The sequence below is a fragment of the Malus domestica genome, chromosome 08 (assembly GCF_042453785.1).
Source record: "Malus domestica chromosome 08, GDT2T_hap1".
Lineage (NCBI taxonomy): Eukaryota > Viridiplantae > Streptophyta > Magnoliopsida > Rosales > Rosaceae > Malus > Malus domestica.
In genome coordinates, this window is record NC_091668.1 from 23,606,174 (window position 1) to 23,631,689 (window position 25,516).

Consider the following 25,516-nt stretch of genomic DNA (forward strand, 5'->3'; position numbering starts at 1 on the left):
ACGTACTTTGTGTCAAAGTACGCATGTTGAAGCTCTGAGTTGGAGTATAAGGGTAAGTCAGCGTAGACTAAGTGTTCCAGTGCTAGGAACACAAAAGACTTAAAAGAAGTTGTCTGAATTCCCTCTTCTTTAAATATTTGCCGAATGGCTTATGTGACAAAAGATCTCAAGCGGTTGAGAGTCAAAACATTTGTAATGTGTATGCCTTCTTATAATAACATTTCCTTCAGTACCTAGTCCTTCAATTTGAAAGAGTGAGGCTTGGCCCCATAGTCATAATAGTCGACGGTACGTTCACCCCTGGTTGTCTTGATATGAACTTTTATCCCTCTTGTTGTAATGGGTTTGCTGAGAGTAAAAATCTTTCCTCTTACCAAGAGACAGATACGTTTGGTGACTTAGCGAGTAGCTAAATGAGGCAAGAGATGATGCAATGGGTGTTGAGCAAAAATTGTACACAATATGTAAACAAATAATTCACTTGACACAATTTCACCCTTGTTCATTCGTTTGAGGAGGGTTTTCTTAATTCGAGTTCGACCCATTCTAGGCTACGCGCCTATTAATTACAACCTTTCTTTTAAGAAAGGAATACCTTTTGATTCTAATATGAATAAATCGTAACTTGAGGATTTGGGTGTTTATTTGATTTTGTGACTGCATCTAGGTAGAGCCCTAGATTACCTATGTACCCTCGTTGAGGGATAAAGTCACTCGTAGTTCCTTGTATGCTTGATACTTGTTTAGATTTGATGCCTTGTGTAGTTTTAGCTCATGCGGGTGAGGACTTTGCGCCATTGGAGCATTTGATGCCTTGTGCAGTTTTAGCTCATGCAGACGAGAACTTTAAGTCGTTGGAGCATTTGATTCGGCTTCATGCCATTTGAGATTTTTCTTCAGCTTCATGCCTTTTGGGATTTGACGCGGCTTCATGCCATTTGAAATTTGATATGGCTTTGTGCCATTTGTAACTTGAAACGGTTTTGTACCATTTGAAGCAGCTTCGTGTCATTTGTAATTTGAACCGGCTCGCTTCTCTTTTACTCTTCATAGAATTTGTAATTACTTGGTCAAAGTAACAGAAGTGAATTTAGTTTATATAAACCAGGGATTCGTCTTGATTTCACGGTTGCGTCTATAATTTGATATCAGATTGCCTACGTATCCTTAATGGAATTAAACCGGCGTAGTTCATATTTTTTATTTGGATTTGCCTAATTGTGTTCAGTCTTGGCAAAATGAGTAGTCAATTGGATTTGTTTGAAACCCATACATGACCTTTGGTAATGTCCAATAGATCCTTGTGAAATAGGACTTCACTTTTTTCTTCAAGTAATAACATGCGTGGGTTGCGCAGTACAAAGTAAATAGGACTTTGTCCTTTCCTTGAGTAGAAGGTGGGATTCACGCCATATGGACTGAAAAGGCATTTAAACAGCCTTTTATTTTTGGTTGGTTGAACATTAATGAGGCATCTTGAGCCTGCTCTTTTTTTAGAGTTTTAACTCTTATTTCAAATAAATGGTACACTGAAGACTGAAGATAATGACATATATTCATATGCCGTTGCTTTTTATTTTTGAGGTGCCATGCACTAAGCTTTTTTTTTTTTTGAAAACAAGTACTTCCCCTATTTTGAGTTTTACTGCATCCTGCATGGATTTGTCTTCGCAGGGGCAAACTAATCTTCAATTAAAGTCACGAATCCTTCTTGCTTACTGAAGATTATATTTAAGAATTTGGATGAAACTGGGTTAGTGACAACCAACGCCTATTCCGTTATGCTTTCTTCGCGTTTCCATTTTTGGGAAGAACACCAAGGGCTCTTGGAGATGACCACGACCTGTCGACTGACTGGAGGTCTTCCTTTCTTGTTTCTGGTGTAAGGCTTTAGTGCAATTCTTCTTCTTTCGTTAGCAACCTTTTTTTTCCTTCACTCGACGGCTGCGACGGGTTTCTTTGTTGTTTTTCTTTTGACTTGGAGCTTCTATCAATCCATTTCCATCTCATCTTTTCTTTGTGTTTGTGTCAAATTTCCCAGCAACTTTGAAGACAACTTCCCTTTTTTTATTCCCTGCTGTAGCTTTCTTTTTGTAGACTTTACAATCTCCATTTTTCCTTCTCTTTCAGGTTTGATTGGAACTTCATGGGGTGGTTTAAACCACCCCAAAGAAATTCATGGGACTAATTGTAGCGGCACAAACTGCTCCTTTTTTTCTTCTTGGCGTGGACGAACTTGCTGGGCAGGGATCATGGCATGGCTGTCTTCTGGAGGACTGACGGAGACGACAGTTGAAGAGCGGTGGTGTTGCTGCAGTGCGGTGATCATCTAGACATGGTTGGAACTTCACGGGGTGGTTTAAACCACCCTGAAGAAATTCATGGGATTGACGGCAACGGCGAGGAGTGGACCACTCAGATTGATTGGAACTTCACGGGGTGGTTTAGATCACCCTGAAGAAATTCATGGGACTGGGGATGGGAGAGGTTTGAAGAAACAAATTGCTTTTTTTTTCCTGCAAAGCTGAGAGAAACCATATAAAGAAAGATTTAGAAGGATAGATTTATACCTTTAAATGCTTTGTAGCTTTTCCTGCTCTTTGTTCTTGCAGGTATCACTTGATATCTTATCCTGTTTTTCTCTCTGTTTCTCATTTTTCTTTTTCTCTCTTGCTTTGCCTCTCTTACTGTGCTCCTCTATTGTTCTTTTTTTTTCTGTGTTTGATGTCCTATTTATAGACTTTGAAGCAACGTGGGGTGAAAAGTATGGTGAAAGTGGGTAGTTTGCACTAACTTCTTTTGCACGTCCAGAAAAATGGAGGAATTGTTTCCCATTATAAAATTAAAATTTATTTTATTTTACAATGGATGGTGTAGATTTCTTTAAAATAATGTGTACCATTGATTTGTTTGCCACTCACATTCCTACTTTCCTTGAATTAAGGAAACGCTTCTTTCCTTTTTTTTTTTTTTTTTTTTTTTGACCTCAACAATAGGTGTCTGAATGGCCAATATCTCCTCACTTGGTAGAACTTGACTTCCACTTCCCATTTGTTGATAGGGGTTAACCATATGGGGGTTCTCTTGGTATGTCCTTGCTTCGGCTGAGGCGTGGTTGTAAGCATGTGCCATCACCTCAGAGTAAGTCTTCCAAGTGTTGGCATTGATTATGTACTTGAAGAAACAATCCCGTAGGCCTACCGTGAAGGCCTTGAGGGCGGTCTTGTCATCTGTCTCAGCACAGCGAGAATACTTATGGCTGAAGCGACTGGCATACTCTTGTAGTGACTCGTCTGGCTTCTGGCGAATAGTGTACAAGTCATCTGCAGAATGCAAGGGATCGGTCTGGAAGATATGTTGAGAGACAAACTGTTTCCTCAGTTCCTCAAATGAGTCTACTGTCTCAGGTGAAAGACGGCAATACCAGTTTAGAGCTCCGCCAGAGAGGGTGGAGGGGAAGAGAAGACATCGCTATTCGTCGGTATGCATCCGATATGCCATGGTGGACTAAAACAGGTTAAGGTGTTCAATTGGGTCCTCCATTTTAGTATAAAGTTGTAAACCAAGGTTTTGTTTTGTCTTCGCTTGAAGGGGGGGTGTCGAGGATCCTTTTTGTGAGAGGGTCAGGCCTGAGTTGGTTCTAGTCAGGTATCTCGGCCTGACGTTTGGCCTTCAACTTGTTTACTTCCTCAAGGAGCTGTAGGACAAGGGGGTCCTAAGTGGAGTTATGTACCACTGGAATTTTCTTTCGTAAGTTTCCATCGCCTCTTGGAAGTAAGAAAGTTTGAGCAAGGGTGTGGTTTTTTCTTGGACTCGCCGTACTGACTTCTAAGGTGAGTTTGTCGGAATACCTCAGAGTCCCCTGTACTTTCATGTTCCTTTGGGACCTGTCGTTCCTTCCCTAGATTGGTAGCAGGCCTTGGTCGAGGGAGGGGACCAAGTCTTTCAAAAACCCTTGGGTCATTGATCTTCGAGCATATGTGGAGGGGATTCTCTTGATGTTGCTTTAGGAAGTCTCGATAGTCACGATAAACGGCTTTCGATCCTTCTAACCCTTCTGCAATGAGGTGTCTTCCTCTACTTCTTCTGCTTCGGGTCGAAGCATTTGGGTTGAGAGAAGTTTTATGTTGATCAATGTTTTGATGATTAGCTCGCTCCTCATCAGGGATACCTATGTCGAAGGGAGGTGACCCTCCCTGTTGGGGGGCACCCAGATGATGGTTGATGTCCACATGGGCAACAAGATCGCGTGTTTGAGTATGGCTAGTATTGTGGAGCGTCTTAAAGAGCTTCTCATACTGCTCCTAAAAGACCTCATTCTTCATTGCTATCTTGTTGTTCTGAGCTTCTAACTCATCGACTTTAGCTTGAAGAACAACCCTATTTCCTTCATTCTTTCGTTGCTTCACACTAGGTGCAAGAAGGGTGTCATTCTGTGTGCTGTGGCTTCATTCACTCCCCATGTTGGAAAGTGATGCCTGATCAAAAGAGAGTGTACGAATGGTGGAAACTAGCTTAACAAAGCTGAAGAGAGTGGGAATAAGTGTCGTTCCCACAGACGGCGCCAAATGTTGATGCACAAAATCAGTGAAGACTTTGGTACAACATAAAATGTTAAGTTTATGACCTTCGCTAGATTGCTCCGGTCATTAGTGTGGATAAGTATGCAAATGGATAGAGACAGGGAAGCAAACACAAGATGTACGTGGTTCACCCAGATTGGCTATGTCCACGGAGTAGAAGAGTTCTCATTAATTGTGAAGGGTTTACAGAAGTACATAGGTTCAAGCTTTCCTTTAGTGAGTACAAGTGAATGATTTAGTACAAATGACATCAGGAAATATTGTGAGAGAATGATATCTATTTATAGAAGAGAGTTTCTAGTTTCATTCTGACATTGACACGTGTCGTGTTGTGATTGGCTTCTGATGTTGACACGTGTCGCGCTATGATTGGCTTCTGATGTCAACACGTGTTGCGCTGTGATTGGCCTCCTGGTTGGAGGGAAACTCTTCTGGGTCCTTGATGATATAACGTTGACCGTTGCTCAGTAGTTTCGGGATTGGTCAAGTGTGGTACAAACAACAGCTACACTCCTCGACCCTATAAGAATGCAATGAATGAATTCGATCTTCAATTTAAAATATTTACACTAGTGGATAAATCTGATTTTATACTTAATGGAAGTATAACATTAACTCTTAAGTGTTTGTTAAATCTATCAATTTGATTGGATATGCATTCTACGAAACTAGTTTCAATGATCAAACCGTCAAATATGTTTGTATATATTCCGAGATAGAATGCGTATAAAATCGCAAAAAAAAAAAAAAAAAAAATCAAAGATTAGGTAACGGGACCGAAAATTTCGACGGTTATAAACAATAAAATCACTATTTGTTTAATATAATATAATATTTTTTAAGAAAGTTTAATTAAAAGTAATGGTTTAAAAAAAATTGGAAATAATATAATATTTTGACACAATTTGTGTTGGATATAACCGCCATAATTAGTATAAAAAATTTGAAAATATTTTTGTCGGTTATAACTGCCGGAGTTAGTATAAAAAATTCAAAAATAATTGACATATTTGACATATTACTTACTCACGTCGGATATATCGGCCAAAATTGGTTAAAATTATTTTTAAAATGTATCTAATGGAGTTAAGGGCCCACTTCATTATTCTTGTTAGATATAACCGACAGTAATACTTTACTTTCCGACACTTTTTAAACATGCTGTCAGAAAAACATTTTATCCGACAGTAATAGTATAAAACCACTACCACTAACCGACACAATGAAGGCAATTTTGTTGTAGTGTGATCTTTTGTCCAAGGCTAGCATGCTTATGCAAATCTGTGAGCCTATCTCCCCTAATACTACCAAGCTTGATCCATAAGCAGGGATGGTAATTCTAACCGTTAAACCCAATAGCGCCCCGAATGGAACATATTTGTGTATAAAAGATTGGGTATATTTTGGATAGGGGAAAAATCGTGAATATTATTCGGTTATGGTTTTGGATATGGTTACAAGGGTTTCCAAGTTCGTATCCGTACCCGAATTCCATATGAATACCCTAATATATAATATAATTGTTATAGTATATATATATATGTATGTATGTATGTATGTATGTATGTATGTATGTATGTATGTATGTATGTATGTATGTATGTATGTATGTGTATATATATATATGTATGTATGTATGTATGTATATGTATGTATGTATGTATGTATGTATGTATATTCATTATTTACCGAACCCATTACATTGAGAATACAAAAGTTGTATTGTTTGAGTTGCATTTTGTGGAGAAGTTCAAAATTTTTGAATCAAAATCAATGATAATTCAATGGTGCGTATGGGAGATATCAAAGATCAGCCATCATCACCAATGTTTTAAATTCAATGCTTTAATTTTTATGCTCCACGAGATTCGTTCATTGAACCATTTATACATCAAATGTTTAGTGACGAAATTAACATCTACTAAATTATAATGCGTCAACTGAACAAATATATTTTTTTTGTATTGGCGAAGAGGGATATAACCGTCAACCATGAGAAATCCGTTACTCGGTGAGTATGTTTATGGATAATTTCTGATGGTTAATTTGCGGTTATGAATATGGTTAATTTCCATGTTTATGGGGATGGATATACCATTTTCGTCCCCAAATCGAACCGTTGCCATCTCTACCCACAAGCTATTGATCTTTAGTAGGAGTTCTTCATTACCTAGAATAGACAAGATTGGAAATCTCATTCTTCGTTAATCAAGTATGTCAGCATCTTCAAAATCCTAGATAGGACTTCTCATCTCACCGGTGTAAAACGAATTCTTTGGTACCTAAAGGGAACACCCGATCATGGGCTACTTTTTAGCATTGTTCTAAAAATCCTTGGCTAGCGCATCCTAGGCCCCGCCCAGGTGCTAGGCGACTGGCAACGGCCCCGATTAATCCCTAGGCGTTTGAAAATTAAGAAGGGGTGCCTATACATGCTTAGGCCCTGGCTAGCCTACCAAGTCCTACACCCGCTTAGGTCGCAATCCTCATTTAGACAAAAAATATATAATTTTTATTTTGCATTCTATTTCGCAATCCTCAATTACTTCTATACTTGGCAGTCATTTTTAAATTTGGGTTTTATTTGGATATTTATAACTAGGTGGGTTTTTATCTAGGAAATAAAAGTTGTAAGGGTTTATATTTAAAGAGCCCTTATCTGAAAATATGAGTACACCCTTGAAATTCAATTTTCTTTAATTAAAACCCATCATGATAAATTTCTTTAACAAAAACCTAATGACTAGGCTCCAACTAAGCAATATCCATAATTAAGTTTGACTTGGCAAAATTTGTATATTTGGATGTCTAAATTACCCCTAATAACACTTACTTTGGGTCTCTCATTTATTATCTACATTTATTTTACATTATTTTATTCAATTAAATGTTCAAATACCATATGGGGATTTGTAAAAAAAAAAAAATTTAAATGTCATGATTCCTATGTATTTAATAGCAAAAATTTACATGATACCAATGTTCCTTATATGGTTGTTTTCACATGATGCTAACAATTAGTATATTCTACAATATAAAAAAGTTATTTTATTCAAAATTATCAATATTTTAAATGTAACATAGGTAAATTATTTTGCACAACATATATAACAATATAAGTTCCTAGTAAATTATAAAATGATACATGCAGAATAATTTACCTACAAAATAAATAAATATTTTTTATTCAAAATTAATTAAATACCAATATTTTGCAAATATATATATATATATATATAAATTTACCTACATGCAAAATAATTTACCTACAAAATAAAAGAATGTCGATTGATTGCACACTCTATATAATAATAACAAAATGTGGCTAGTATACATGTAATATCACATGAAAAATAAATAAGTGTTTTTAGCCAATTGATTCAAATAAATTAAATACATATTATTTTACATAAAAATATAGATAAATTATTTGTATGCATATATATAATTTTAACAAAAGGTGTCTAATACATACATGCAAGATAATTTACCTACAATGATTGTCAAACAAATAAAAGAAATGAAACATATGATGGTAAGAGAAGTATAAGGTAGATAATTTTATAAGGCACTTATTTCTCACAATTATGGTGAATAATTAAATTCATTAACATAATTAGAGTGTTGTGGCACAATTGTAAATAGTTTGAAAATAATAGGTATTTATTTGTTTACATGGCATTCTACTTCAAATTTGGATTTTATTTAGATGTTTAAAATGAGATGAATTTTTGTCCAGAAAATAAGTGTTGCATGAATTTATATCTAAAAAACCCTTAATATTATATAGGCTGATCAAAGTGAATGGTCATCCCCAATCTCTTTTTCTCATTCGCTTCACGTTTTGTAATTTGCCTGTATTATTCTAGTTTCACAATGGTGGAACTTTCCTCGGTAATTTTCGAGACATGAAGAAAAAACCTAATAAAAATCAAACCATATTAATCCAACTAAGTGCATGGGCCCACCTTTTCTATCAAGAAGACGAAAAAATAGTTTGCAAAAATTAGTTGTATTCATGAGTGTATAAAGAGATCAATAGACTTAAATATAACTAACACATGCATTAAAGAGTACCCATCAGATGTGCTTTCGGTGCTTTATTTGTCCAATTTGTTTTTAGGAAAACTAATGAAAAATATTTGAAAATTTTGAGTTTTAATGAAAATGAAAAAATAAAAGGTAAAGTGAATAGTATCATAATTGACTTTTTAGTGTTAAAATGTGATTTTTCGTTAAAATAAACAGTACTGTGAGCTTTTCGTTAAAGTTCAATTTTTGTTGTTGTTGTTGTTGTCGAAGCTTGTGATTTCAAAGTGAGAGTTTGACTTTATACTAGCAGAATTGACAAGTAAATGTTAATGTCTATAACATCACCTAAAACTGTCTCTTTTTTATAATGATCTTAGAGATTTGTGAATCTTGTTCATTTATCGTACATTGTGCAATCAGTTTTTATCAGGTAATGTTTATGTTTAATTTTAAATAAAAATATTTAAATTGATTTTTAACCACACGATGTATAATAAACGAACACGATGAACGGATCTCCGGATCCTCACAATGAGAATCCGGCAAGGATCCAGATTCTTATTTGATAACTATTTTTTATATACAAATTCATTTGACATGCATTTCACAATTTTTTCCTTTACTCTTTTTCATTCTTCATTTCTCCTGCTTACTTTTCCCTTACAGATTCATTTGACATGCCTTTCACAAATTTTTCATTCACTCTTTTTCTTTCATCATTTCTTCTACATACTTTTCCTCTATCACACAAACTTCTGGAATATCGATCCTATTGATCCAGAAGAAAAGACGGCTACCTAGAGAAAATGGCTGCCTGTACAGAAAGAGAAGCTCTAATAAACCCTACTTTGGGTTTCAAAGGTGAGGCAGAAAGATTAGCTACAACTTGCATTGGATCACTTCGCAAATTGTTGATATGTTTGGGAGAAAATACTAGACATGCTTGTCTAAACACACCACAATCGATGTCATTCCTACTTACTCTTGTCTCTAGAGAGTTTGTAGGTATCCAAGAAATAGAAGCAGGATGTGCAGAAAAGTGCATTAAAAAAAAGTGCTGTGATCAAGGTGAGGATCATGTCAAGTCATTACACACTTTATGCCCTGGACGACACATGTGTTACAATGGCAGGGACAAAAGGGTCACGATCCCATGAAGGTGAGCTAACTCCAAAAACCCGTCCTCAGTTCAGATCGTAGGCTACAACTTGCCTACATGAAGCTAGAATAGCTAGTAATCGCCGGTTAGCCATATGGCGGTGAATTCATTCATGAGCCTTGTATTTACCGCTCATCACACTATGGGAGTTGGCCATACCCGAAGTCGTTACCTTAACCGCAAGGGGGGGATGTCAAAGGTAGGGCTAGTGATTGGAGTGAAGTTGTAATAAGGTAGCCGTACTGGAAGGTGCGACTGGATCACCTCTTTTTCAGGTAGAGCTAATGCTTGTTGGGTATTTTGGTTTGACACTGCTTCACACCCAAAAAGAAGTGAGCTACGTCTGAGTTAAACTTGGAGATGGAAGCCTTCTTTCGTTTCTCAATGGTGAAGTAAGACTAAGCTTATGAGCTTATTATCCTAGGTCGGAACAAGTTAATATGATCCCCTTTTTTACGTCCCCATGTGGCGACGTGGAGGCGTAAAAAATGAAAGAAAGGGATGGGGTTTCTTTCGCTTTTGGCATAGCGAGCCTCTAGCGGGGGGCCTGCACGACGGGCTATTAGCTTAATGGTAGAGCGCGCCCCTGATAATTGCGTCGTTATGCCTGGGCTGTGAGGGCTCTCAGCCACAAGGATAGTTCAATGTGCTCATCAGTGCCTGACCCTAAGATGTGAATCATCTAAGGCACATTAGAATGGCATACTTCTCCTGTTCTAATCGTGGTTTGAAACCAACTTCTACTTAGGAGGATAGATGGGGCGATTCAGGTGAGATCCAATGTAGATCCAACTTTCTATTTACTCGTGGGATCCAGGCGATCCGGGAGGGACCACCACGGCTCCTCTCTTCTCGAGAATCCATACATCCTTAGGCTATAGGATTACTATCTTAAACAAGAACAGTTATTCTTTCGCTTCAACAAAAAACATAGATGTAATCAAAAGGACTTTCATTCTGAATATGTCAGCATGAAGATGCTTGAAAGGAAGTTACAAGATAAAGGAATTCAAGACTTAACTACTTGCAGTCTGGCAAGCCTGTACCAGAAAGCAGAAGCCTTACTCAAGGAGCATTGTCAATCTCAGCAATTAAGGCAAATCATGAAAGCTTCTGGACATACGACACTTGCAAAATTTTGCAGGAACGATTTACAGAAGTTTGGATGCACAACAGCAAACTTGTGCTGATTTTCGAAAAAGAAAGGCAAGCCTTAGAAGAAGAAATCCTCTTCCTAAATCCAATAAATGTTTCTTATGTGGAAAACAAGGTCATTGGGCAAAACAGTGTCCAAAAAAGAAGAAAACTCTAGCACACCTGATTTATATGATGGATGACGAGTCAAGTGTTTTACATGATAAGTATGCCGCTGGAGTACATGTATACATAACTTAAGAGGCGGTGTTAGCGTGAGTTGACATTCTTGTAATTAATTGTAAGTGGACGATAGGATATGGATGAATGATTTATCAGACATTTGTTGATCCAACATGTTGCGGAGGCGCAAGGTTTGACGTCGATAAACTTGATGAAGATGAAGCTCTATAGCCTTCTATCCAGAAACCGTTTAGCAATGATTGGGCAAACAGATATGAGGAAGATGTGGAAGTGTAGAGGTATAATTTCTGTGTAGTATACGAGGAAGATGTGGAAGCACTTATTAGGCCAATAGATTTAACTCCGATGCAGAGCAACAAGCTGGATGATGTATCTCCTGGTTCCTAGTTCTGAAGAGGTTTTGGAAATCCTTTTGATGGTGAACGGAAGAACCGAAATGTTAACTTCGTTATCTATTAGTTTCATCGCTTTAATTTTGTGGGTTTAGTAACTTTTATCTATCAGATCAATTTCATGAACGGGTTGAGAGCATTGTCAAAGTATATACCTTTTGTGAACAGATTTTTAAAACTAATAGGCAATAGTAATATACGAGAACATGATCAGAGAAATTCATCATAAACGCAAACAATTTCACAACTGCAATTAACTACTGCATTCCTAGAAGTTACCGAAGCTGTAAAGACAAGCACTTGGCATGGCCTTTGAACAGAAAAACGCCTAACCATTTACTAAAAGACTTCTTACAATCAAACTTGTTAGTCATTCCTAACTTTCTCTGTGATCTTAACCCTAATCAATCATAAGGCATCCCAAACACACAACGTACAAATGGGATTGTTCAAAAAACTTACTACTTCTTATAGGTTCTAGAGTTAGGGGAGTTACAGCGCAAGGGTGATAGGGACTGTCTTGCTGCTTCTTGCTCACTAAATCAATCTTCCCTTGAATCAGGCTGCTTGTCTTAGAGCTTGATTTGCGCTTATTTGACTGCAATGAAGAAACAATACATGTGTTAGAGGCTTAGAGCAGACCAACATAAAGAATAAATGAGTCAAAGCTGTTATTTTCCCTTTGTCCCACCTTCGCTGATGCACTGTCAGTATGTTTTCCACCAGAAGCAGAATGGTTTCTTTCCTTCTGGTACAACCTCAGTAATCTTTTATTCTCCATATCTAGGACTTTGTTTTCTTCAAAAAGCAATTTGACCTACATACGAGATATATGGGATCTCATTCTATGATATTTTGATGTATATACATCACAAGTATGGGATATCATTTGTACAATAGAGTTTTCCAGGGAAAATCGAGCGAGAAGACATAAGGAAAACAAGTGGAAGTTGAAAATATTCTGCACTCTTTACCTCCTCATCAGCCATATGAAGATTGATCATAAGATGTTCCTTATCCTTCTCAAGTGCCTTTACCATAGCAACTAGTGATATAACTTTTTGACACAACGACTTCAAGATACCATGTTGACAAGACAAAATTTAAGCGATGGCTCAACATCAGAACAAAATTACATGTAAGTAATTTATATACTTGTTCTGCCAAGTGCTTCAAAGAAACCGAAAAATGTAAAACTAAAAAAAAGGGCACAAGTTTTAATCTAAATATTTGTCTGTGATTGTGTGCACATGTATGTGATGTTTGCACAAAGCTGGAAAAATTGGTGAATATTGAAACCAAGAATAACAACTTGTTTACAGCATCTAAATCAACAATGAATTTTGTAAAAGCATAAATGAAGCTGCAATAACATTCCGGAAAGCATACACCAAGCACAAAGAAAATTTCATGAAGCTACAATAAAATTCAGGTAAAACAAAATAGCATTCCACGAAAACATTACACAGTGAAAGAAAAACAAGCAATTCACATTATAAACACATGAACTTGCAAGTCTCACAAAACCAACATAGTAAATCTGACCCGTTGTCCAAGTTTAGTTTTTTCTATCCATCAAAACCTATTCACAGTGCAAAAAAGATAAAAATAAAATGTTGAAGAAATTACCGAATTCATCTCCATTTTGTACTTAAATAACGCCAATTCATCCCTCAACTTTCTGACTTCGTCCTCCAACTCCTGATCACGAATCTTGGCCTCCTTAGCACGCTGATCAGCCTCATTCCCAAAATCCATTAGAGCCTCTAGGTCATGATCGTAGAGTGAGCACTCCCTCTCCCATTTGTTGCACTGAGTCATTAGATGCGCACACTCCGACACCAATCTCTGATTCTCCTCAACGAACTTCCTTAAAGCTTGTGCATTCATACTCACTTCGGTGTATTTTACAATTCAAAACCCAAAAAATCCAAAATATGTATGTGTGTGTATATATAGACACGTATACATACACACACACACACACAGACCAAATGGGTGCGGAGCGTATATCTACTCATAATGATAGAAATTATGAGGACAATAATCAAGACTACAGTCATTATGTTCATTGGGAGTGCATATATCATACCAAATGCTATAAACAGTAAGGAAGAAGATGATAAATGATCGATTGGTATTTACCTTGAACTTGAGATACTCAATAAATTGACTCTGAGTAAGAATTTTATGCCATTCAAAATCAGTGGTTATGAAAGTATTCTTCATAATGAAATTAATGATGCAGATATGAGTTTAAAATAATTTTATTTCAAATTGGAAACCAACTTACAATTTCTTCTACTGAAGATTGATAAGAAAAACAGTGGTGCTCGCAGGCATCCTGGTAATTTTAACTGGATATGAGATGGAGCAGAATAATGGCTTCTGTTCTTGAGAGAATTCGCAAAAGTCTTAGCTATTTTTCGTCTAAAGTCCCCTTCTTCTGAAAACGAATTTTGCTTTTGTAGAGAGAAGTAAGATTATTGAGGTTGGAAATCCCGCTGCTATCTGTAGCTTGCATGTGCCAAAGGTTGTAAAGGCTGGCAAATGATAATGTTTTTCCTTGTGGATTCACGTTGCTACTGGCTGAAATGATGGATGAATAGTAAAAAGTGATTTTACTATTCATGGATAGTGTTATGTCTGAATGATTGCTGCTACTGCTGATGCTGTTTTTTTGTGAAAAATCACATGGTTTTCTACTATGTGATTTACATGGGTAAAATCCTGAAATGATTACAAATTATTACATTTTCAAAATTTCAAATTTCAAATGGGTCTTGGGAATCCGGTGGGTAATCTGCCCACTTGATGGGTTGAGACGAAGCGTCTGATGAGTCTGAATTTGTGTCTTCTTTTTCATTGTGCAGCAAAGTTGCTTCTGCCATAAGCTTATCGACTAATTCCTTGAGCTGTGAGGATTTCTCTTTTTTCTTCAAACTTGTTGTTTTGGAGGACCTGGATGATTTGGTTTTTCCCTTGAGGGAGGATGAATGACTAATGTCTGATAATGATTGTGTTTTTTCTAGAATTTCTGGCAATGCCTTTGTTGTTGTTGGTGATACCATTAGAATAGGAACAATAGGAAATTCTGATGAGACTAAACTGATAATTTTTTGGTAGTCGAATTTGTCCCACCATTTAACCCACTGGGAATAGTAAACTTGTCATGTTTCAACTTCGTAGTTCCATTTCATGATCCAAGATACCTTGTATTTTGCCATGAACAACGGTAGAAGAGTGATCCTATCGTCGAACCAGCTTTGATTAAACCTTTTCTAGAAACTAGATGATAAAATTTGCATGAGATCTAGTAAGCTGGCTGTTGGGCTGTGAATTGACCACCAATTGGGAAACCATGCTGGGAAGTTTAACCTGAAACTTTTGTCAAATGTGATGAACCAAAAGTGACTAAAATCAGATATTTGGTGTAGGAATATATTGGTCCATGCTTGAATATAATCAAAATAATTATAATGGTTGTTGGGAATAAGAACATTTTGGGTGTGAAGTGATTTAGTGTGATAGAGGGGGAGTCCCCATTCTTGTTTGGTAAGGAAGCTTTCAATATGGAGGGAATGGTAGAGTATTTTGTTTTCATGGGTGGTACTGTAAATGGGTTTGATGGCAATGCTTTCAGTCTCACTGAGAATTGCTTGGTAGTATTTGAGGGTTTTGAAAGATTCAGTTGGTATATGATGGAAATTCAGAGGTAAGATTGTTTTGGTTAGTTTTTCTGGGGTTTGTTTTCTGTCAATGTGGTTGGGGATGCTGAAGAGGTATTCCATTGGATTTTTCTTTACATAGGGGGATGTTTTAGCAAAGCTAGGTGTTCTGGGTGTTGATGGTGATGGCATTGATGAATATGGATCATATGGGTTGGCTAAAGCCTTTTGGTAATTTGGTTGGATATGTCCTACAGTAGATCTTAAGGGAGTAAATATGTTGGTGATGGTTAAGGCTGATGAGGAATCGGGAATAGATTCCTTTTTTACTGGTGGTGGAGGTGGAAGAGTAGCCGGAAGCCTTCTCTGGCTACTGTTGTTTCCTGATATTCTTTCCCTGCAGAAATTCTCTTGTTAAAAAAATCTAGAATGCAATTGTGGCTGTCTTTGGTGTATTCAATATCAAAATAAAAAATACTGAATATGGCTTGCCACTGTGCAAAAATCTATTTGGATGCAATGTTTTGAACATCTTTTTGTAAAACATGTTTTGCAAATTTGCAATCAACTTGAACAAAAATTTATTGATTTAATAAATCATCTTGAAACTTGCTAATGCATAATACAATAGATAATATTTCTTTCTTAATAGTACTATACTTACTTTGTGCAAGATTCCATACTCCTGAATGGAAACGAACAATTTGTTTAGGAGATCCGTAAGAAGTTTGCTGTTAGAGGATACCTCTATAACCGATATCAGATGCATTAGTTTCAAGTATTTTGAATGAGTTGGGAGTTGGAATGCCAAGACAGGGCAATCTCTTAACATGTGACTTGATCTGTTGGACAATGGAGGTATGAATGGTAGACTATGCTGGAGGATTATCTTTGAGACGATTAACCAATGGTTTACCCTGTTGACGAAGATGAAGGTAAAATTTTGATACCTAATTTAGTGATCCAAGGAATCTTTGAAGTTGAGTTTTATCAGTAATCTGATTTGGGAATTTATCAGTAAATTGAATGAATCTATCAATAGGTTGGATGGTAGATCGATGAATATTGTATCCTAAAAATCTAACATTAGTCTAAAACAGTTTAATCTTAGAAGCAGATACAACTAATCCATTGGATTTGATTATTCTAGCAAACATATGCAAATTTTTCCAATGTTTGTCTACTGACTTTGAATAAATAAGAACATCATCAATATAAACAATTGAAAATAACTATATTGATTAAAAATCTCATTCATAATAATTTGAAATTCACTTGGTGCATTCTTAAGGCCGAAAGACATTACATTCTATTCATAATGTCCAAAAGGAGTTATAAAAGCTGTTTTGTATTTATTAGATTCATGTATTTGAATTTGCCAAAAACCTAATTTCATGTCAAATTTTGAAAAAATAACTGCTCGGGAAAGCCTTTTTATCAAATCTCTTTTGTTGGAGATTGGATACTTAATCCATTCCAAAACTTCATTCAAAGGTTTATAGTTAATAACTAATCTGGGAGTGCCTCTTTCTAATTCTACGTTTTTCTGAACATAAAATGCAGGGCATGACCATGGTGATTTACTTTTTCTAATAATTCATTTATTAAGAAGTTCTTGGATCTCTGTTTTGCAGAATTCCTGACTTTTTGACTCATTTGAATTGGTCTGGCCTTAGTAGGTATTTTCGATTCATTAAACTCTTTTATGTATGGAAGTTTAACAATGTGTTGTTTTCGATGCCAAAATGCATTGGGAATGTCAGAACAGACCTCCTTACTAAGTTTCTTCTGAAAATTATTAATAGTTTCTAACAAAGATTTGTTTGTTAGCTGTTATTCTATTCTTTTGTGATTAATTTCTTCTTTTAAGAGATTAATGTGTTGTGACTGATTAGTGATAATACTAATGGTTTTTGAAATATTATTTTTTCTGTAAATGTCTTAATTTTTTTAGATCTGTTTCCAAGTAGAACTCAAACGTGACTTTCTGTCCCAAGACTATGGTGGTAATCCTATTGTGATGAACTTTAAAAGGATATATGAGTGCTAAAAAAGGGAGACCTAATATGGATCAGAAATAATTTTTTATTAAAACAAATGGGGGTTTAAAACAAATATTGTTTTGACACACATGTGCTTTTGGTATTTCATAATTTAATTGCATTGGCGACTGGTTTGCAGCACTCAATATTTCTGTTGACTTATGAAAATACTTAGTAGGTATTAACCCTTCTTGAATACAATTCAAGTCTGCACCAGAATCAATCAGAGCAATTGTTTCTAAGTGAAAATCTTCTATTATTTTAATTTTAGAATACCATTTCTGGATTCTTATCTTGTCTAAAAGACTTACGACTAAATTTTCTATGGATTGGGATCCCGAATCAGAACTAGAGGAAGAGCCATCTAGTTCTTCTTTGTGAGGATTTGTTAACAAATGTGTTTGAACTCTACTGAGTTGTGTTCGGACTTCTAAGTTTTCAGACTTTAGAAGCTTAATTTCTTCTTTGATTTTATTTACTTCTCTTTGGAGATCTTTAATTGTGATTTCTTTCTTAGACTTATTAAACCTTTCCAAAGTTGTGCTAAAAGAGATTTTTGGGGTTGATTAGGTTTGGCTAGTGCTGGATTCATCTAAAGAAACTAACTTCTTTAGTTTCTTGAGATAAAAGGATTTAAGTTCAGGATCAACGACCTTACTTATTAATTCAAGTAGAAAATCTTCTTGTTCCTCTTGTTTATTAAGGATCATCGACCTTACTTATTAATTCAAGTAGAAAATCCTCTTGTTCCTCTTGTTTATTAAGGACTGAAATTTTATTATTGCAACAAGCATCGGTGCATCTGACTTTGATGTCTAAAGATGAGCTATTGCTTAATAAAAGTTGATCAGAAGAAGATACTTCCAAATCATCTTCGAACTGACCATGATCAGTGTCTTTTAATTCCAAAACTTGGATTAGCCGAAGTTTCTCTTCCTCAGAAATCTTCAATTGGTTGATAGTTTTCGTAACACAACATTTATTGGCATAATGGCCAAGTTTGCCGCATTTATAACATTTTCCTTTTTGTTCCTTAGGGAAGAATTTCCCTGAAGGTTTTCTCTTTGGCTTATTAGTCTTTGGTTTTTCATAAAATTCATTTCTTTCAAAATTCCTATTTTTATATTTATTGTATTTAGGATGTCTTCTGGAGTATTTGGTTGATACCTATTGTAGGTATCTGACCTTTTCTTTTTGTTGGAATGAGCAATATGAGGTAATCCATATTGTTCACAGAACGTTCCTAATTTGTATTTAGTGATGGATTTGTCTTTATTAACTTGTTTTGAAATTTTCATATCGATGCACATTTTCAAACCTTCCTTCTGGATAATATTTATTATATTCCCATAAGTAAGGGTATGATACGGTACAATAACTTCTTCGTTTACTAAGACATTTATGATTTTATGTGCAAAAAGATTTGGTAATCCATTTATAAATTTTTCTTTCCAAAATGGTTGATTACTGTCTTCTCTGAGCATGACTCCAGACATGAAAACATATTTGTACCATCTAAAGTCGCTTAGAGTTGGACATCTTAGATTGCTGAGTTGATCATGGATCCTAGATGTGACATTACTAGGTGTTCCTATGAAATGTTCTATGGTTGTGAAAAGTAGTATGTTAACTGCGTCAGGGATGCCTTGTCCGATATTTTCATCAAAAATAGGTAATCCTTCTTCATCTTTTTTAACAGAATTTATTATTTCATTTCTGGATTGTTTAGTGATATGTTTCTCCCACCAGAAATGGAGCATTCTTGTAAAGCCAGTGACCAAGAGGTCGACAACTTGGGGTTGACTGAGATTATGATTGGTAATATAGCTATTAGCAACCATAGAAATATGTTGGACTTTATTGAGAATTTCTTGTTCTGACAAACCATCTATATTTCATTCATAGAGTTTATCAGAAGAGACTGAGAATTAATTTTGAATATTTCTTTCTTCAAATTGAATATCAGGAGGTGTAGGTCTGGGATACCAATTCTTGGTAAGAGATGTTGGATTGACATGTTTGTTGGTAATCCTTTTGAGTTCAAGGTTTTGAAAAGCTTGTTCAACTTTTCTAATGGAATCTGAATCACTCTCGGACTCAGTGGATGATGAAGATATTTCAGAATGAGTTTCATTAGGATGTTTTAAAACATGAACTTTTTTTTCCTTTTTTAATTCTAATAAAAGTTGATCAATTTTTTTGGCTTGTGGAGGTTGTTTTCAAGGCTACTGCCTTTGAAGAAGAATCTGGGAAATTAATTAGAGGGTTTTCCCTGATTAAGGACTTTGGTTGAGAGAGTTTGTCAATTTTAGTTTCAATTTTATCTAATTGTTTTCCAATTGTATGGAGACTTTGATTAGTAAAATTGTTTTGTTCAATGATGGGTTTAGTTCCTGCATCTTCTTTTGGGATTTTAAAAGGAGTTGCTGGAATCTGCTTATTAGCAGTTGTAATGAGAATAGTTTCTTGTAGTGGATGACCAGAATAGACAATAGTCTTGTCTTCTTTGAGCCAATTTTCTTTGGTTATTACCTATAATTTTTTTATCAAACTCATAATACTTTTCCACATAATTGAAGAAAAATACTTAAAATATGCGGGTTTCCATAAATTCATTCCATTTTTTATAAATTTTTAATTTTTCTTCCTGAGTGTGTTTATTTCGGAAAATATTCTTTCGTGGAATGTTTTCTTCAGCTTCAATATCAGCATTGAGCCTTTTGCGGTTCTTTTTAAATGGATTATTTAAAACTAAAAGTTGATGATGAATCTGACCTACATCAAAATCAGATTTTGTAGGAGAAGTTTGTTCTCCTTGATCTTGGGTTTGGGGTTGGTAGACTGGATGTGTGACCTGAGAGGTTGTTTCTACTGATTTTAATTTGATATTAATCAAATCATTAATTAATTCTTGTTGAGTTACGGATGAACTAGTGTCTGCTGCTTTTAATTTCCTATTGGCTAATGAATTGATTAACTCCTGATCTTGACCTATCATATCGGTTGGTATGGATCCAGAAAAAGAATTTCTGTTGTGAGCAAAAGATTTATGTGAGTGAACTGACCCACAAGATCTTCTGGCTGGGTGGTCAAAATTGATTTTGACAGTCCCATCAAAATATTGTTTTATGTTGTCTAGGTTAACTAAACTGTTCTGGATGGTTACTGGCCGACTTTCATTAATCAAACACCGATCTGAAGGTAAACTGATATATGACCACCTAATGGTTCTAGGAACTTTAATGTTTGCCTTTTCTTGGTTTGTTTGAATTAAGAGTGTATGATCTCTAGGACTTTTGGTTAAAGCCTGGAAATTCATGTTTGTGCCAATGACTTTGTAATAAACTCTATGGATTAAAGCCAAGGGATGTGTTCCTTCAAAGACTTGGTATCCTGAAGTTTTGATGTTTAATGTGAGTGCTTTCAGTATATGAGGGTTTGAAAGACTTATGGTAAGATCTGGAAAACAATCAAAATGGAGAGGTCCATCATAAAGACTGGATTCAATCATTCCAAGTATACTATCACTAAAGTTAGTGAATCTAGCATCTCGGAGACACAATAAAATAGAGGTGTTAAGGCATCTTCATGTTAATGGTTTTACGGCTATTTGTACTAAGCCTATATGAATGTGATTATGACCATCTTTCTTATGGGATTTGATTTGTTCAGGTGAAAACAATTGGCAAGTTTCATGTTCTTTACTAAGAGCATAAGCATTTTCAACTGTTTCAACATGCTTGTCACTGCTAAATGAGGCTACTGACCATTTCTTTTTGTAAATATTTTTACTTGAAACCTTGGAGATATTCCAATCTCCAAAGTCAACACTTTCATCAGTTTGAAAATCAAGTTTTTGTTCTTCATTAACAATATCTGGAATTGCTCCTAAACTGGACTTAGAGCTAGTGTTGGCCATTGAATTAGATCTAAATAATCTACTCATGAAGTTCACAAAACAAACAAGAAAAATACATAAAACTTATACTGATTCACCTTCCTCGTGTGTTAGCTAAACTCCTTCCTCGCTTATGCTATCCACTCATGCCTCTCCTAGGACTTATTGTTTGGGACACGCCTTACTGTTTGGTTGGGGAATTTAAACAAACGACTGTGAGGACTGACAAATAAGATAGACTGTAAATTGAAAGCTTGAGTATGAACCTAAATTGTAGATTATGAAGATGCTAATTCAATTACCACTAACTTGGCTCTGATACCAAATGGGTGCGGAGCGTATATCTACTGATGATGGTAGAAATTATGAGGACAACAATCAGGACTACATTCATTATGTTCATTGGGAGTGCAGATATCATACCAAATGCTATAAACAGTAAGGAAGAAGATGATAAATGCTCGTTGTCCTCATAATTTCTACCATCATCAGTAGACCTTTATGGTAACCCCAATCTGCTTCTTGAGCATCATGCTTACTAACCTTTGATACGTAGCTTCTGCGTTCTTGAGGCCGATTGTAGTAGTAGGTGCCCTGCTTGATTACAAACACAGTTTTCTCATTGTCAGGCTCAAACATGGCGATTTGATTGTTGCCGGAATATGTGTCCAAGAAGCTGAACAGTTGGTTCCCTACGGTTGAGTCCATCAATAAGTCAATTCAGGGGGCAAGGAACGAATCTTTCTGGTAAGCCTTGTTGAGGTCGGTGTAGTCTACGCATACTCTCTACTTTCCATTCTCTTTCTTCATTACCAGCATGACGTTGACTAACTATGTTGAGTGTACCACTTCCTCAATGAATCTAGCTTCCAGTAGCTTGTCTATCTCTGCCTCAATGATCGTTACTCGCTCTGGAGTAAAGTGTCTCCTTTTTTGGATCAGCAGTTTAGCAGTAGGGTTAACATGTAGCTTGTGGCAGGTTGTCTTGGGATCAATGCCAGGCCTGTCAGAGGGTGACCATGTAAAGACATCACCATTTTCCCTAAGGAATGTCGTGAGTTATTCTTTTTCCTTCGAGCTCAATTGTGAGCCAATTCTAACCATATTCTCCGGCTGTTCAGGATTAAGAATGATGTATTCGGCGTCCTTCCCTGATTTCCATCCTTTTTCTTCTATCGTTGTATCCTCCTGAACGCCATCATCTTGATCTGCCTGATGTAGTTGCTATTTGGTAGCAGGGTCGCCTTTTCAACCTTGGTAGTTCATACGGGAGTGAAGGACTTCTTTTTTTACTCCTTTAGCATTTGCACCGTGCATCGTCGGGATATGGTTTGGTTAGACTTGATCACTCCGACTCCTCTTCCTATAATGCAGAATCAGATTTTTTGGTACTCGAGTGAGGTTACGGCGCCCAGTTTCACTAGCTAATGCCTTCCTAGAATCCCGTTATAGTGGGACGGGTCGCTGATTATAATGAACGCTTACTTTGAGACTATTGATGGTGTTCTCACATCGCGTTTTATGTTACCAATAGCAGTTGAGGTGTATTCATTGAATCCGGTGAGTACATCTGCTCGACGTATTATCGTGCTTTCTAGGCCCATCTTTTGGGTGACGAATAGCTGAAGTAGATTTACTATGTTGCTGTTGTCCACCATTACTCTATCGACTATAACGTGTGCCAGTGGAATGAACATTACCAGAGCATCACCATATGGGAAGTCAACTTCCTCAACATCCTACTATTTGAAACCAACGATCGGTCCAAGTTGGGCATAGGCTGCCTGAACCTAGGAGATTGCTATAGCCTACTGGATATTCCTCTTCTTGGAGTTGTTTGTGGCGTTTAAGTATTCGGACTAGGCATAAATGCCGTTGATTTTGATAGTCTTGGCAAGTAGCTTCTCGTCTGTGTCTGTGTTCCTCCTAGGCTATACAGCTAGTTTGGCTATGTATCTGTCACATTTATTCTCCTTTACCATATTCTTTAGGTAATCTCTCAAGGTATAGCAAGTGTCAGTCGTGGACCGGGACCTTGGTAGAACCAAGGTTCCTTTTAAGGTTGTGGAGGATCTGGTTGATTGGGATCGAGAACTTGGCATAGTTTTTAGTGGCTTGGCAACGTTTTGTCGGGGACTGATCTTTAGGCTTGGCCCCCTGCCTACTTCGATCATTAGATTACTGTTGCTCAAGTGCCTTGATTACTAGTCGGGCTTCATCTCAAAACGTATGCTTATCTGCCAGAGCAAATGAGTTTGCTAGCGATGATCTACTGGAAGTCCTTTTTGGAAGGTTGCATTGGTAATTGAGTCGTTGCAGCAGACTTGCTTTTCCTTTTCCGTCTTGAACCTCTTGACATAGTCGTGGAGGGACTCCTTTAGGTTTTTCTAGATGTTGAAGTGATGATCGTACTTCTTCTTGATCGAGCGATAAAATGAGTATTCCTTAGTGAAGACTACAAAAAGCTCGTCAAAACTCTAGATGGATTGTGAAGGTAGGGTATGGAACCAATCATGTGCCTCGCTTTTCAAACTAGTGGCAAACATCTTGCATATTAAAGCGTTGTTAGCTTGGTAGAGGATCATCACTCTGCGGCAGTGCTGCAAGTGCCTTTCCGGGTATTTGTTTTACTTGAATAGGGTGACATGTGGCGTATTGAACATATGTGAAGGCTGCATCTGCTTGATCTCGTTCGTAAAAGATGATATGCCTCTGTGTGCCATGTCCTTACGAAGGGCTTCGTCTGTGGTCTCAATGCGCTGGAATTCGCACAATCGTTCAGTTCTACTTTTTCCTAAATTTACCTTTGTCGGGGCAGTGGGGCTTTCGGTTGCCTTCGGTCATGACCTGCTAATCTCAGCTCGTCTATATTGTGGCTGTGGTGCATACGTTATGTTCCTAGAAGGCAAACAGATTACTCGTAGGCTGCCAGTTGAACTTGAGCTGAATTATGTGACAGCTTTTCCCCATCCGTTGTGCTGCCTACTCCGATATGAGGTGAATGATGCTCCTTGTGGGCCTAGTCATGAATGAACACTTCGCTTGGAAGGTTGCTCATGTTGATTATCAGAGTGTGGCCCCAACCGTGAATGTATGATCATCCGGGGGCCTAACCAAGAGTACACGCTCCTCCACACGTTAAGATAAGAGTCTACACTATATCGAGGGCCTAGGTTGGAGTGTACCTACCAGAACGCTCAGTTTGTGGCTGGTTGAAGGGCTGTTTGCCATTAGAAAGAAATGTCATCGCATGCCCTTGTCCTACTTTTGGACACCTCGTCTGGGGCACACTGCATCTTAGTGCGCTATAGGAGCTGACTCACCAAGGTAGTTTGTTGCGTGATGGTGCTTATCAATTTGGCGACCTGTCGGGATAGGTGTTGTTTGCCATTTGGAGTGGAAGAGTTGGGATGGTAGACGTCTGCTTGAGTTGGGGAAGTGTAATGGGCTCCAGATGCAATGCTTGAGCCATGATGGGTCAGATCTGCATTAAGGTGAGGTGTAGATACCCTTGGTTCAACCGTCAACCTCTGGATCTAGATCTGGGCCAGTTGAACTGGTCTGGGAACATGCTGGACCGTCTGGTGGGCTGCAGGAGCAGGTCGGGCGCATGAGCGTTAGGCCACCTCGATCCGCGCAGCTGGGGCTGCCTTAGTCTGAGCAACTCGCGTCCAAGTGAAGATTGTAGGCGCTAGAGGCTGCTGTCGAAGGCAAGCAGCTGCTAGGATTTACGCTTGCTAACCGCTTGTGCCATGGGCCTCCTACCCTAGGGTTTCCTCGGGTTCTGCTGAGGCTGCCCCGTGGGCAACTGTAGTGGCGATTGCCATTGCTCGCATGGCCACGGTACCTCATAGTGGTAAAGGTGCAGTCCTTGCTGTGGTGAGCCTCGATGAGCGACGGGTTGGAGCCACGTCGCGATCTCTATGTATTGGTCCATATCCTGCCATCGTAGTCATGGACCTACGAATGAAGGAAATTGAAAGCCAGAGTCTTCTTCAATTCTTCGATCAGAGCTCTCAATGAAATCACCAATTTGTGGATGCAAATTTCCGTCTTTCCTTGATTGATGAATCTGCACCTGCAAAATAATAACACCTAAGATTAAGGTCAAAAGCCTCACACGCCCACGGTGAATGGGGGGCTTTGGTCGAAGAATCTCTGATGCCAAAGTTATAATTCTGTAAGGAATGTGTTTGAGTGTTTGTGGGAAGCAAAGAGCCTCTTTAAGGGTAGCCAAAGCTTACCGAATTTAAGGAGTGGCCGGCCCTAGGTGGTATTCTGGGTGGAATATTCTAAGATATTTGTGTAAATAAATATCTTAGAATAAATAGGTAAATATCCTAAATAAATAGGATTATGATTACTTGAAAGAGGTCTTTTCTGATTGGGAATGTATTTATGATA

The 25,516-nt window shown here is 37.2% G+C and overlaps 1 protein-coding gene across 1 annotated transcript; it reads right to left on the reverse strand.

Moving 5' to 3' along the window:
* Positions 1–11,898: 11,898 nt before the first annotated feature.
* Positions 11,899–13,394, reverse strand: LOC103442881 (uncharacterized). Its single transcript, XM_008381673.2, has 6 exons — positions 13,134–13,394; positions 12,825–12,920; positions 12,479–12,535; positions 12,196–12,321; positions 12,001–12,102; positions 11,899–11,904 (listed from the first exon to the last, which is right to left on the reverse strand). The coding sequence occupies exons 1-6, from the start codon at positions 13,392–13,394 to the stop codon at positions 11,899–11,901; spliced, it is 648 nt and encodes a 215-aa protein (XP_008379895.2).
* Positions 13,395–25,516: the final 12,122 nt, after the last annotated feature.

Bases quoted from the DNA above. Each gene is read 5' to 3' on its own strand.
- LOC103442881 (XM_008381673.2), bottom strand. From the start codon at position 13,394: ATGAATGCACAAGCTTTAAGGAAGTTCGTTGAGGAGAATCAGAGATTG. The intron at 12,921-13,133 runs GTAATTTCTTCA...ATTTTATTGTAG, and splicing joins ACAAAATGGAGATGAATTCG to CTTCATGAAATTTTCTTTGT. The intron at 12,322-12,478 runs GTAAAGAGTGCA...TCTCGTATGTAG, and splicing joins TTCATATGGCTGATGAGGAG to GTCAAATTGCTTTTTGAAGA.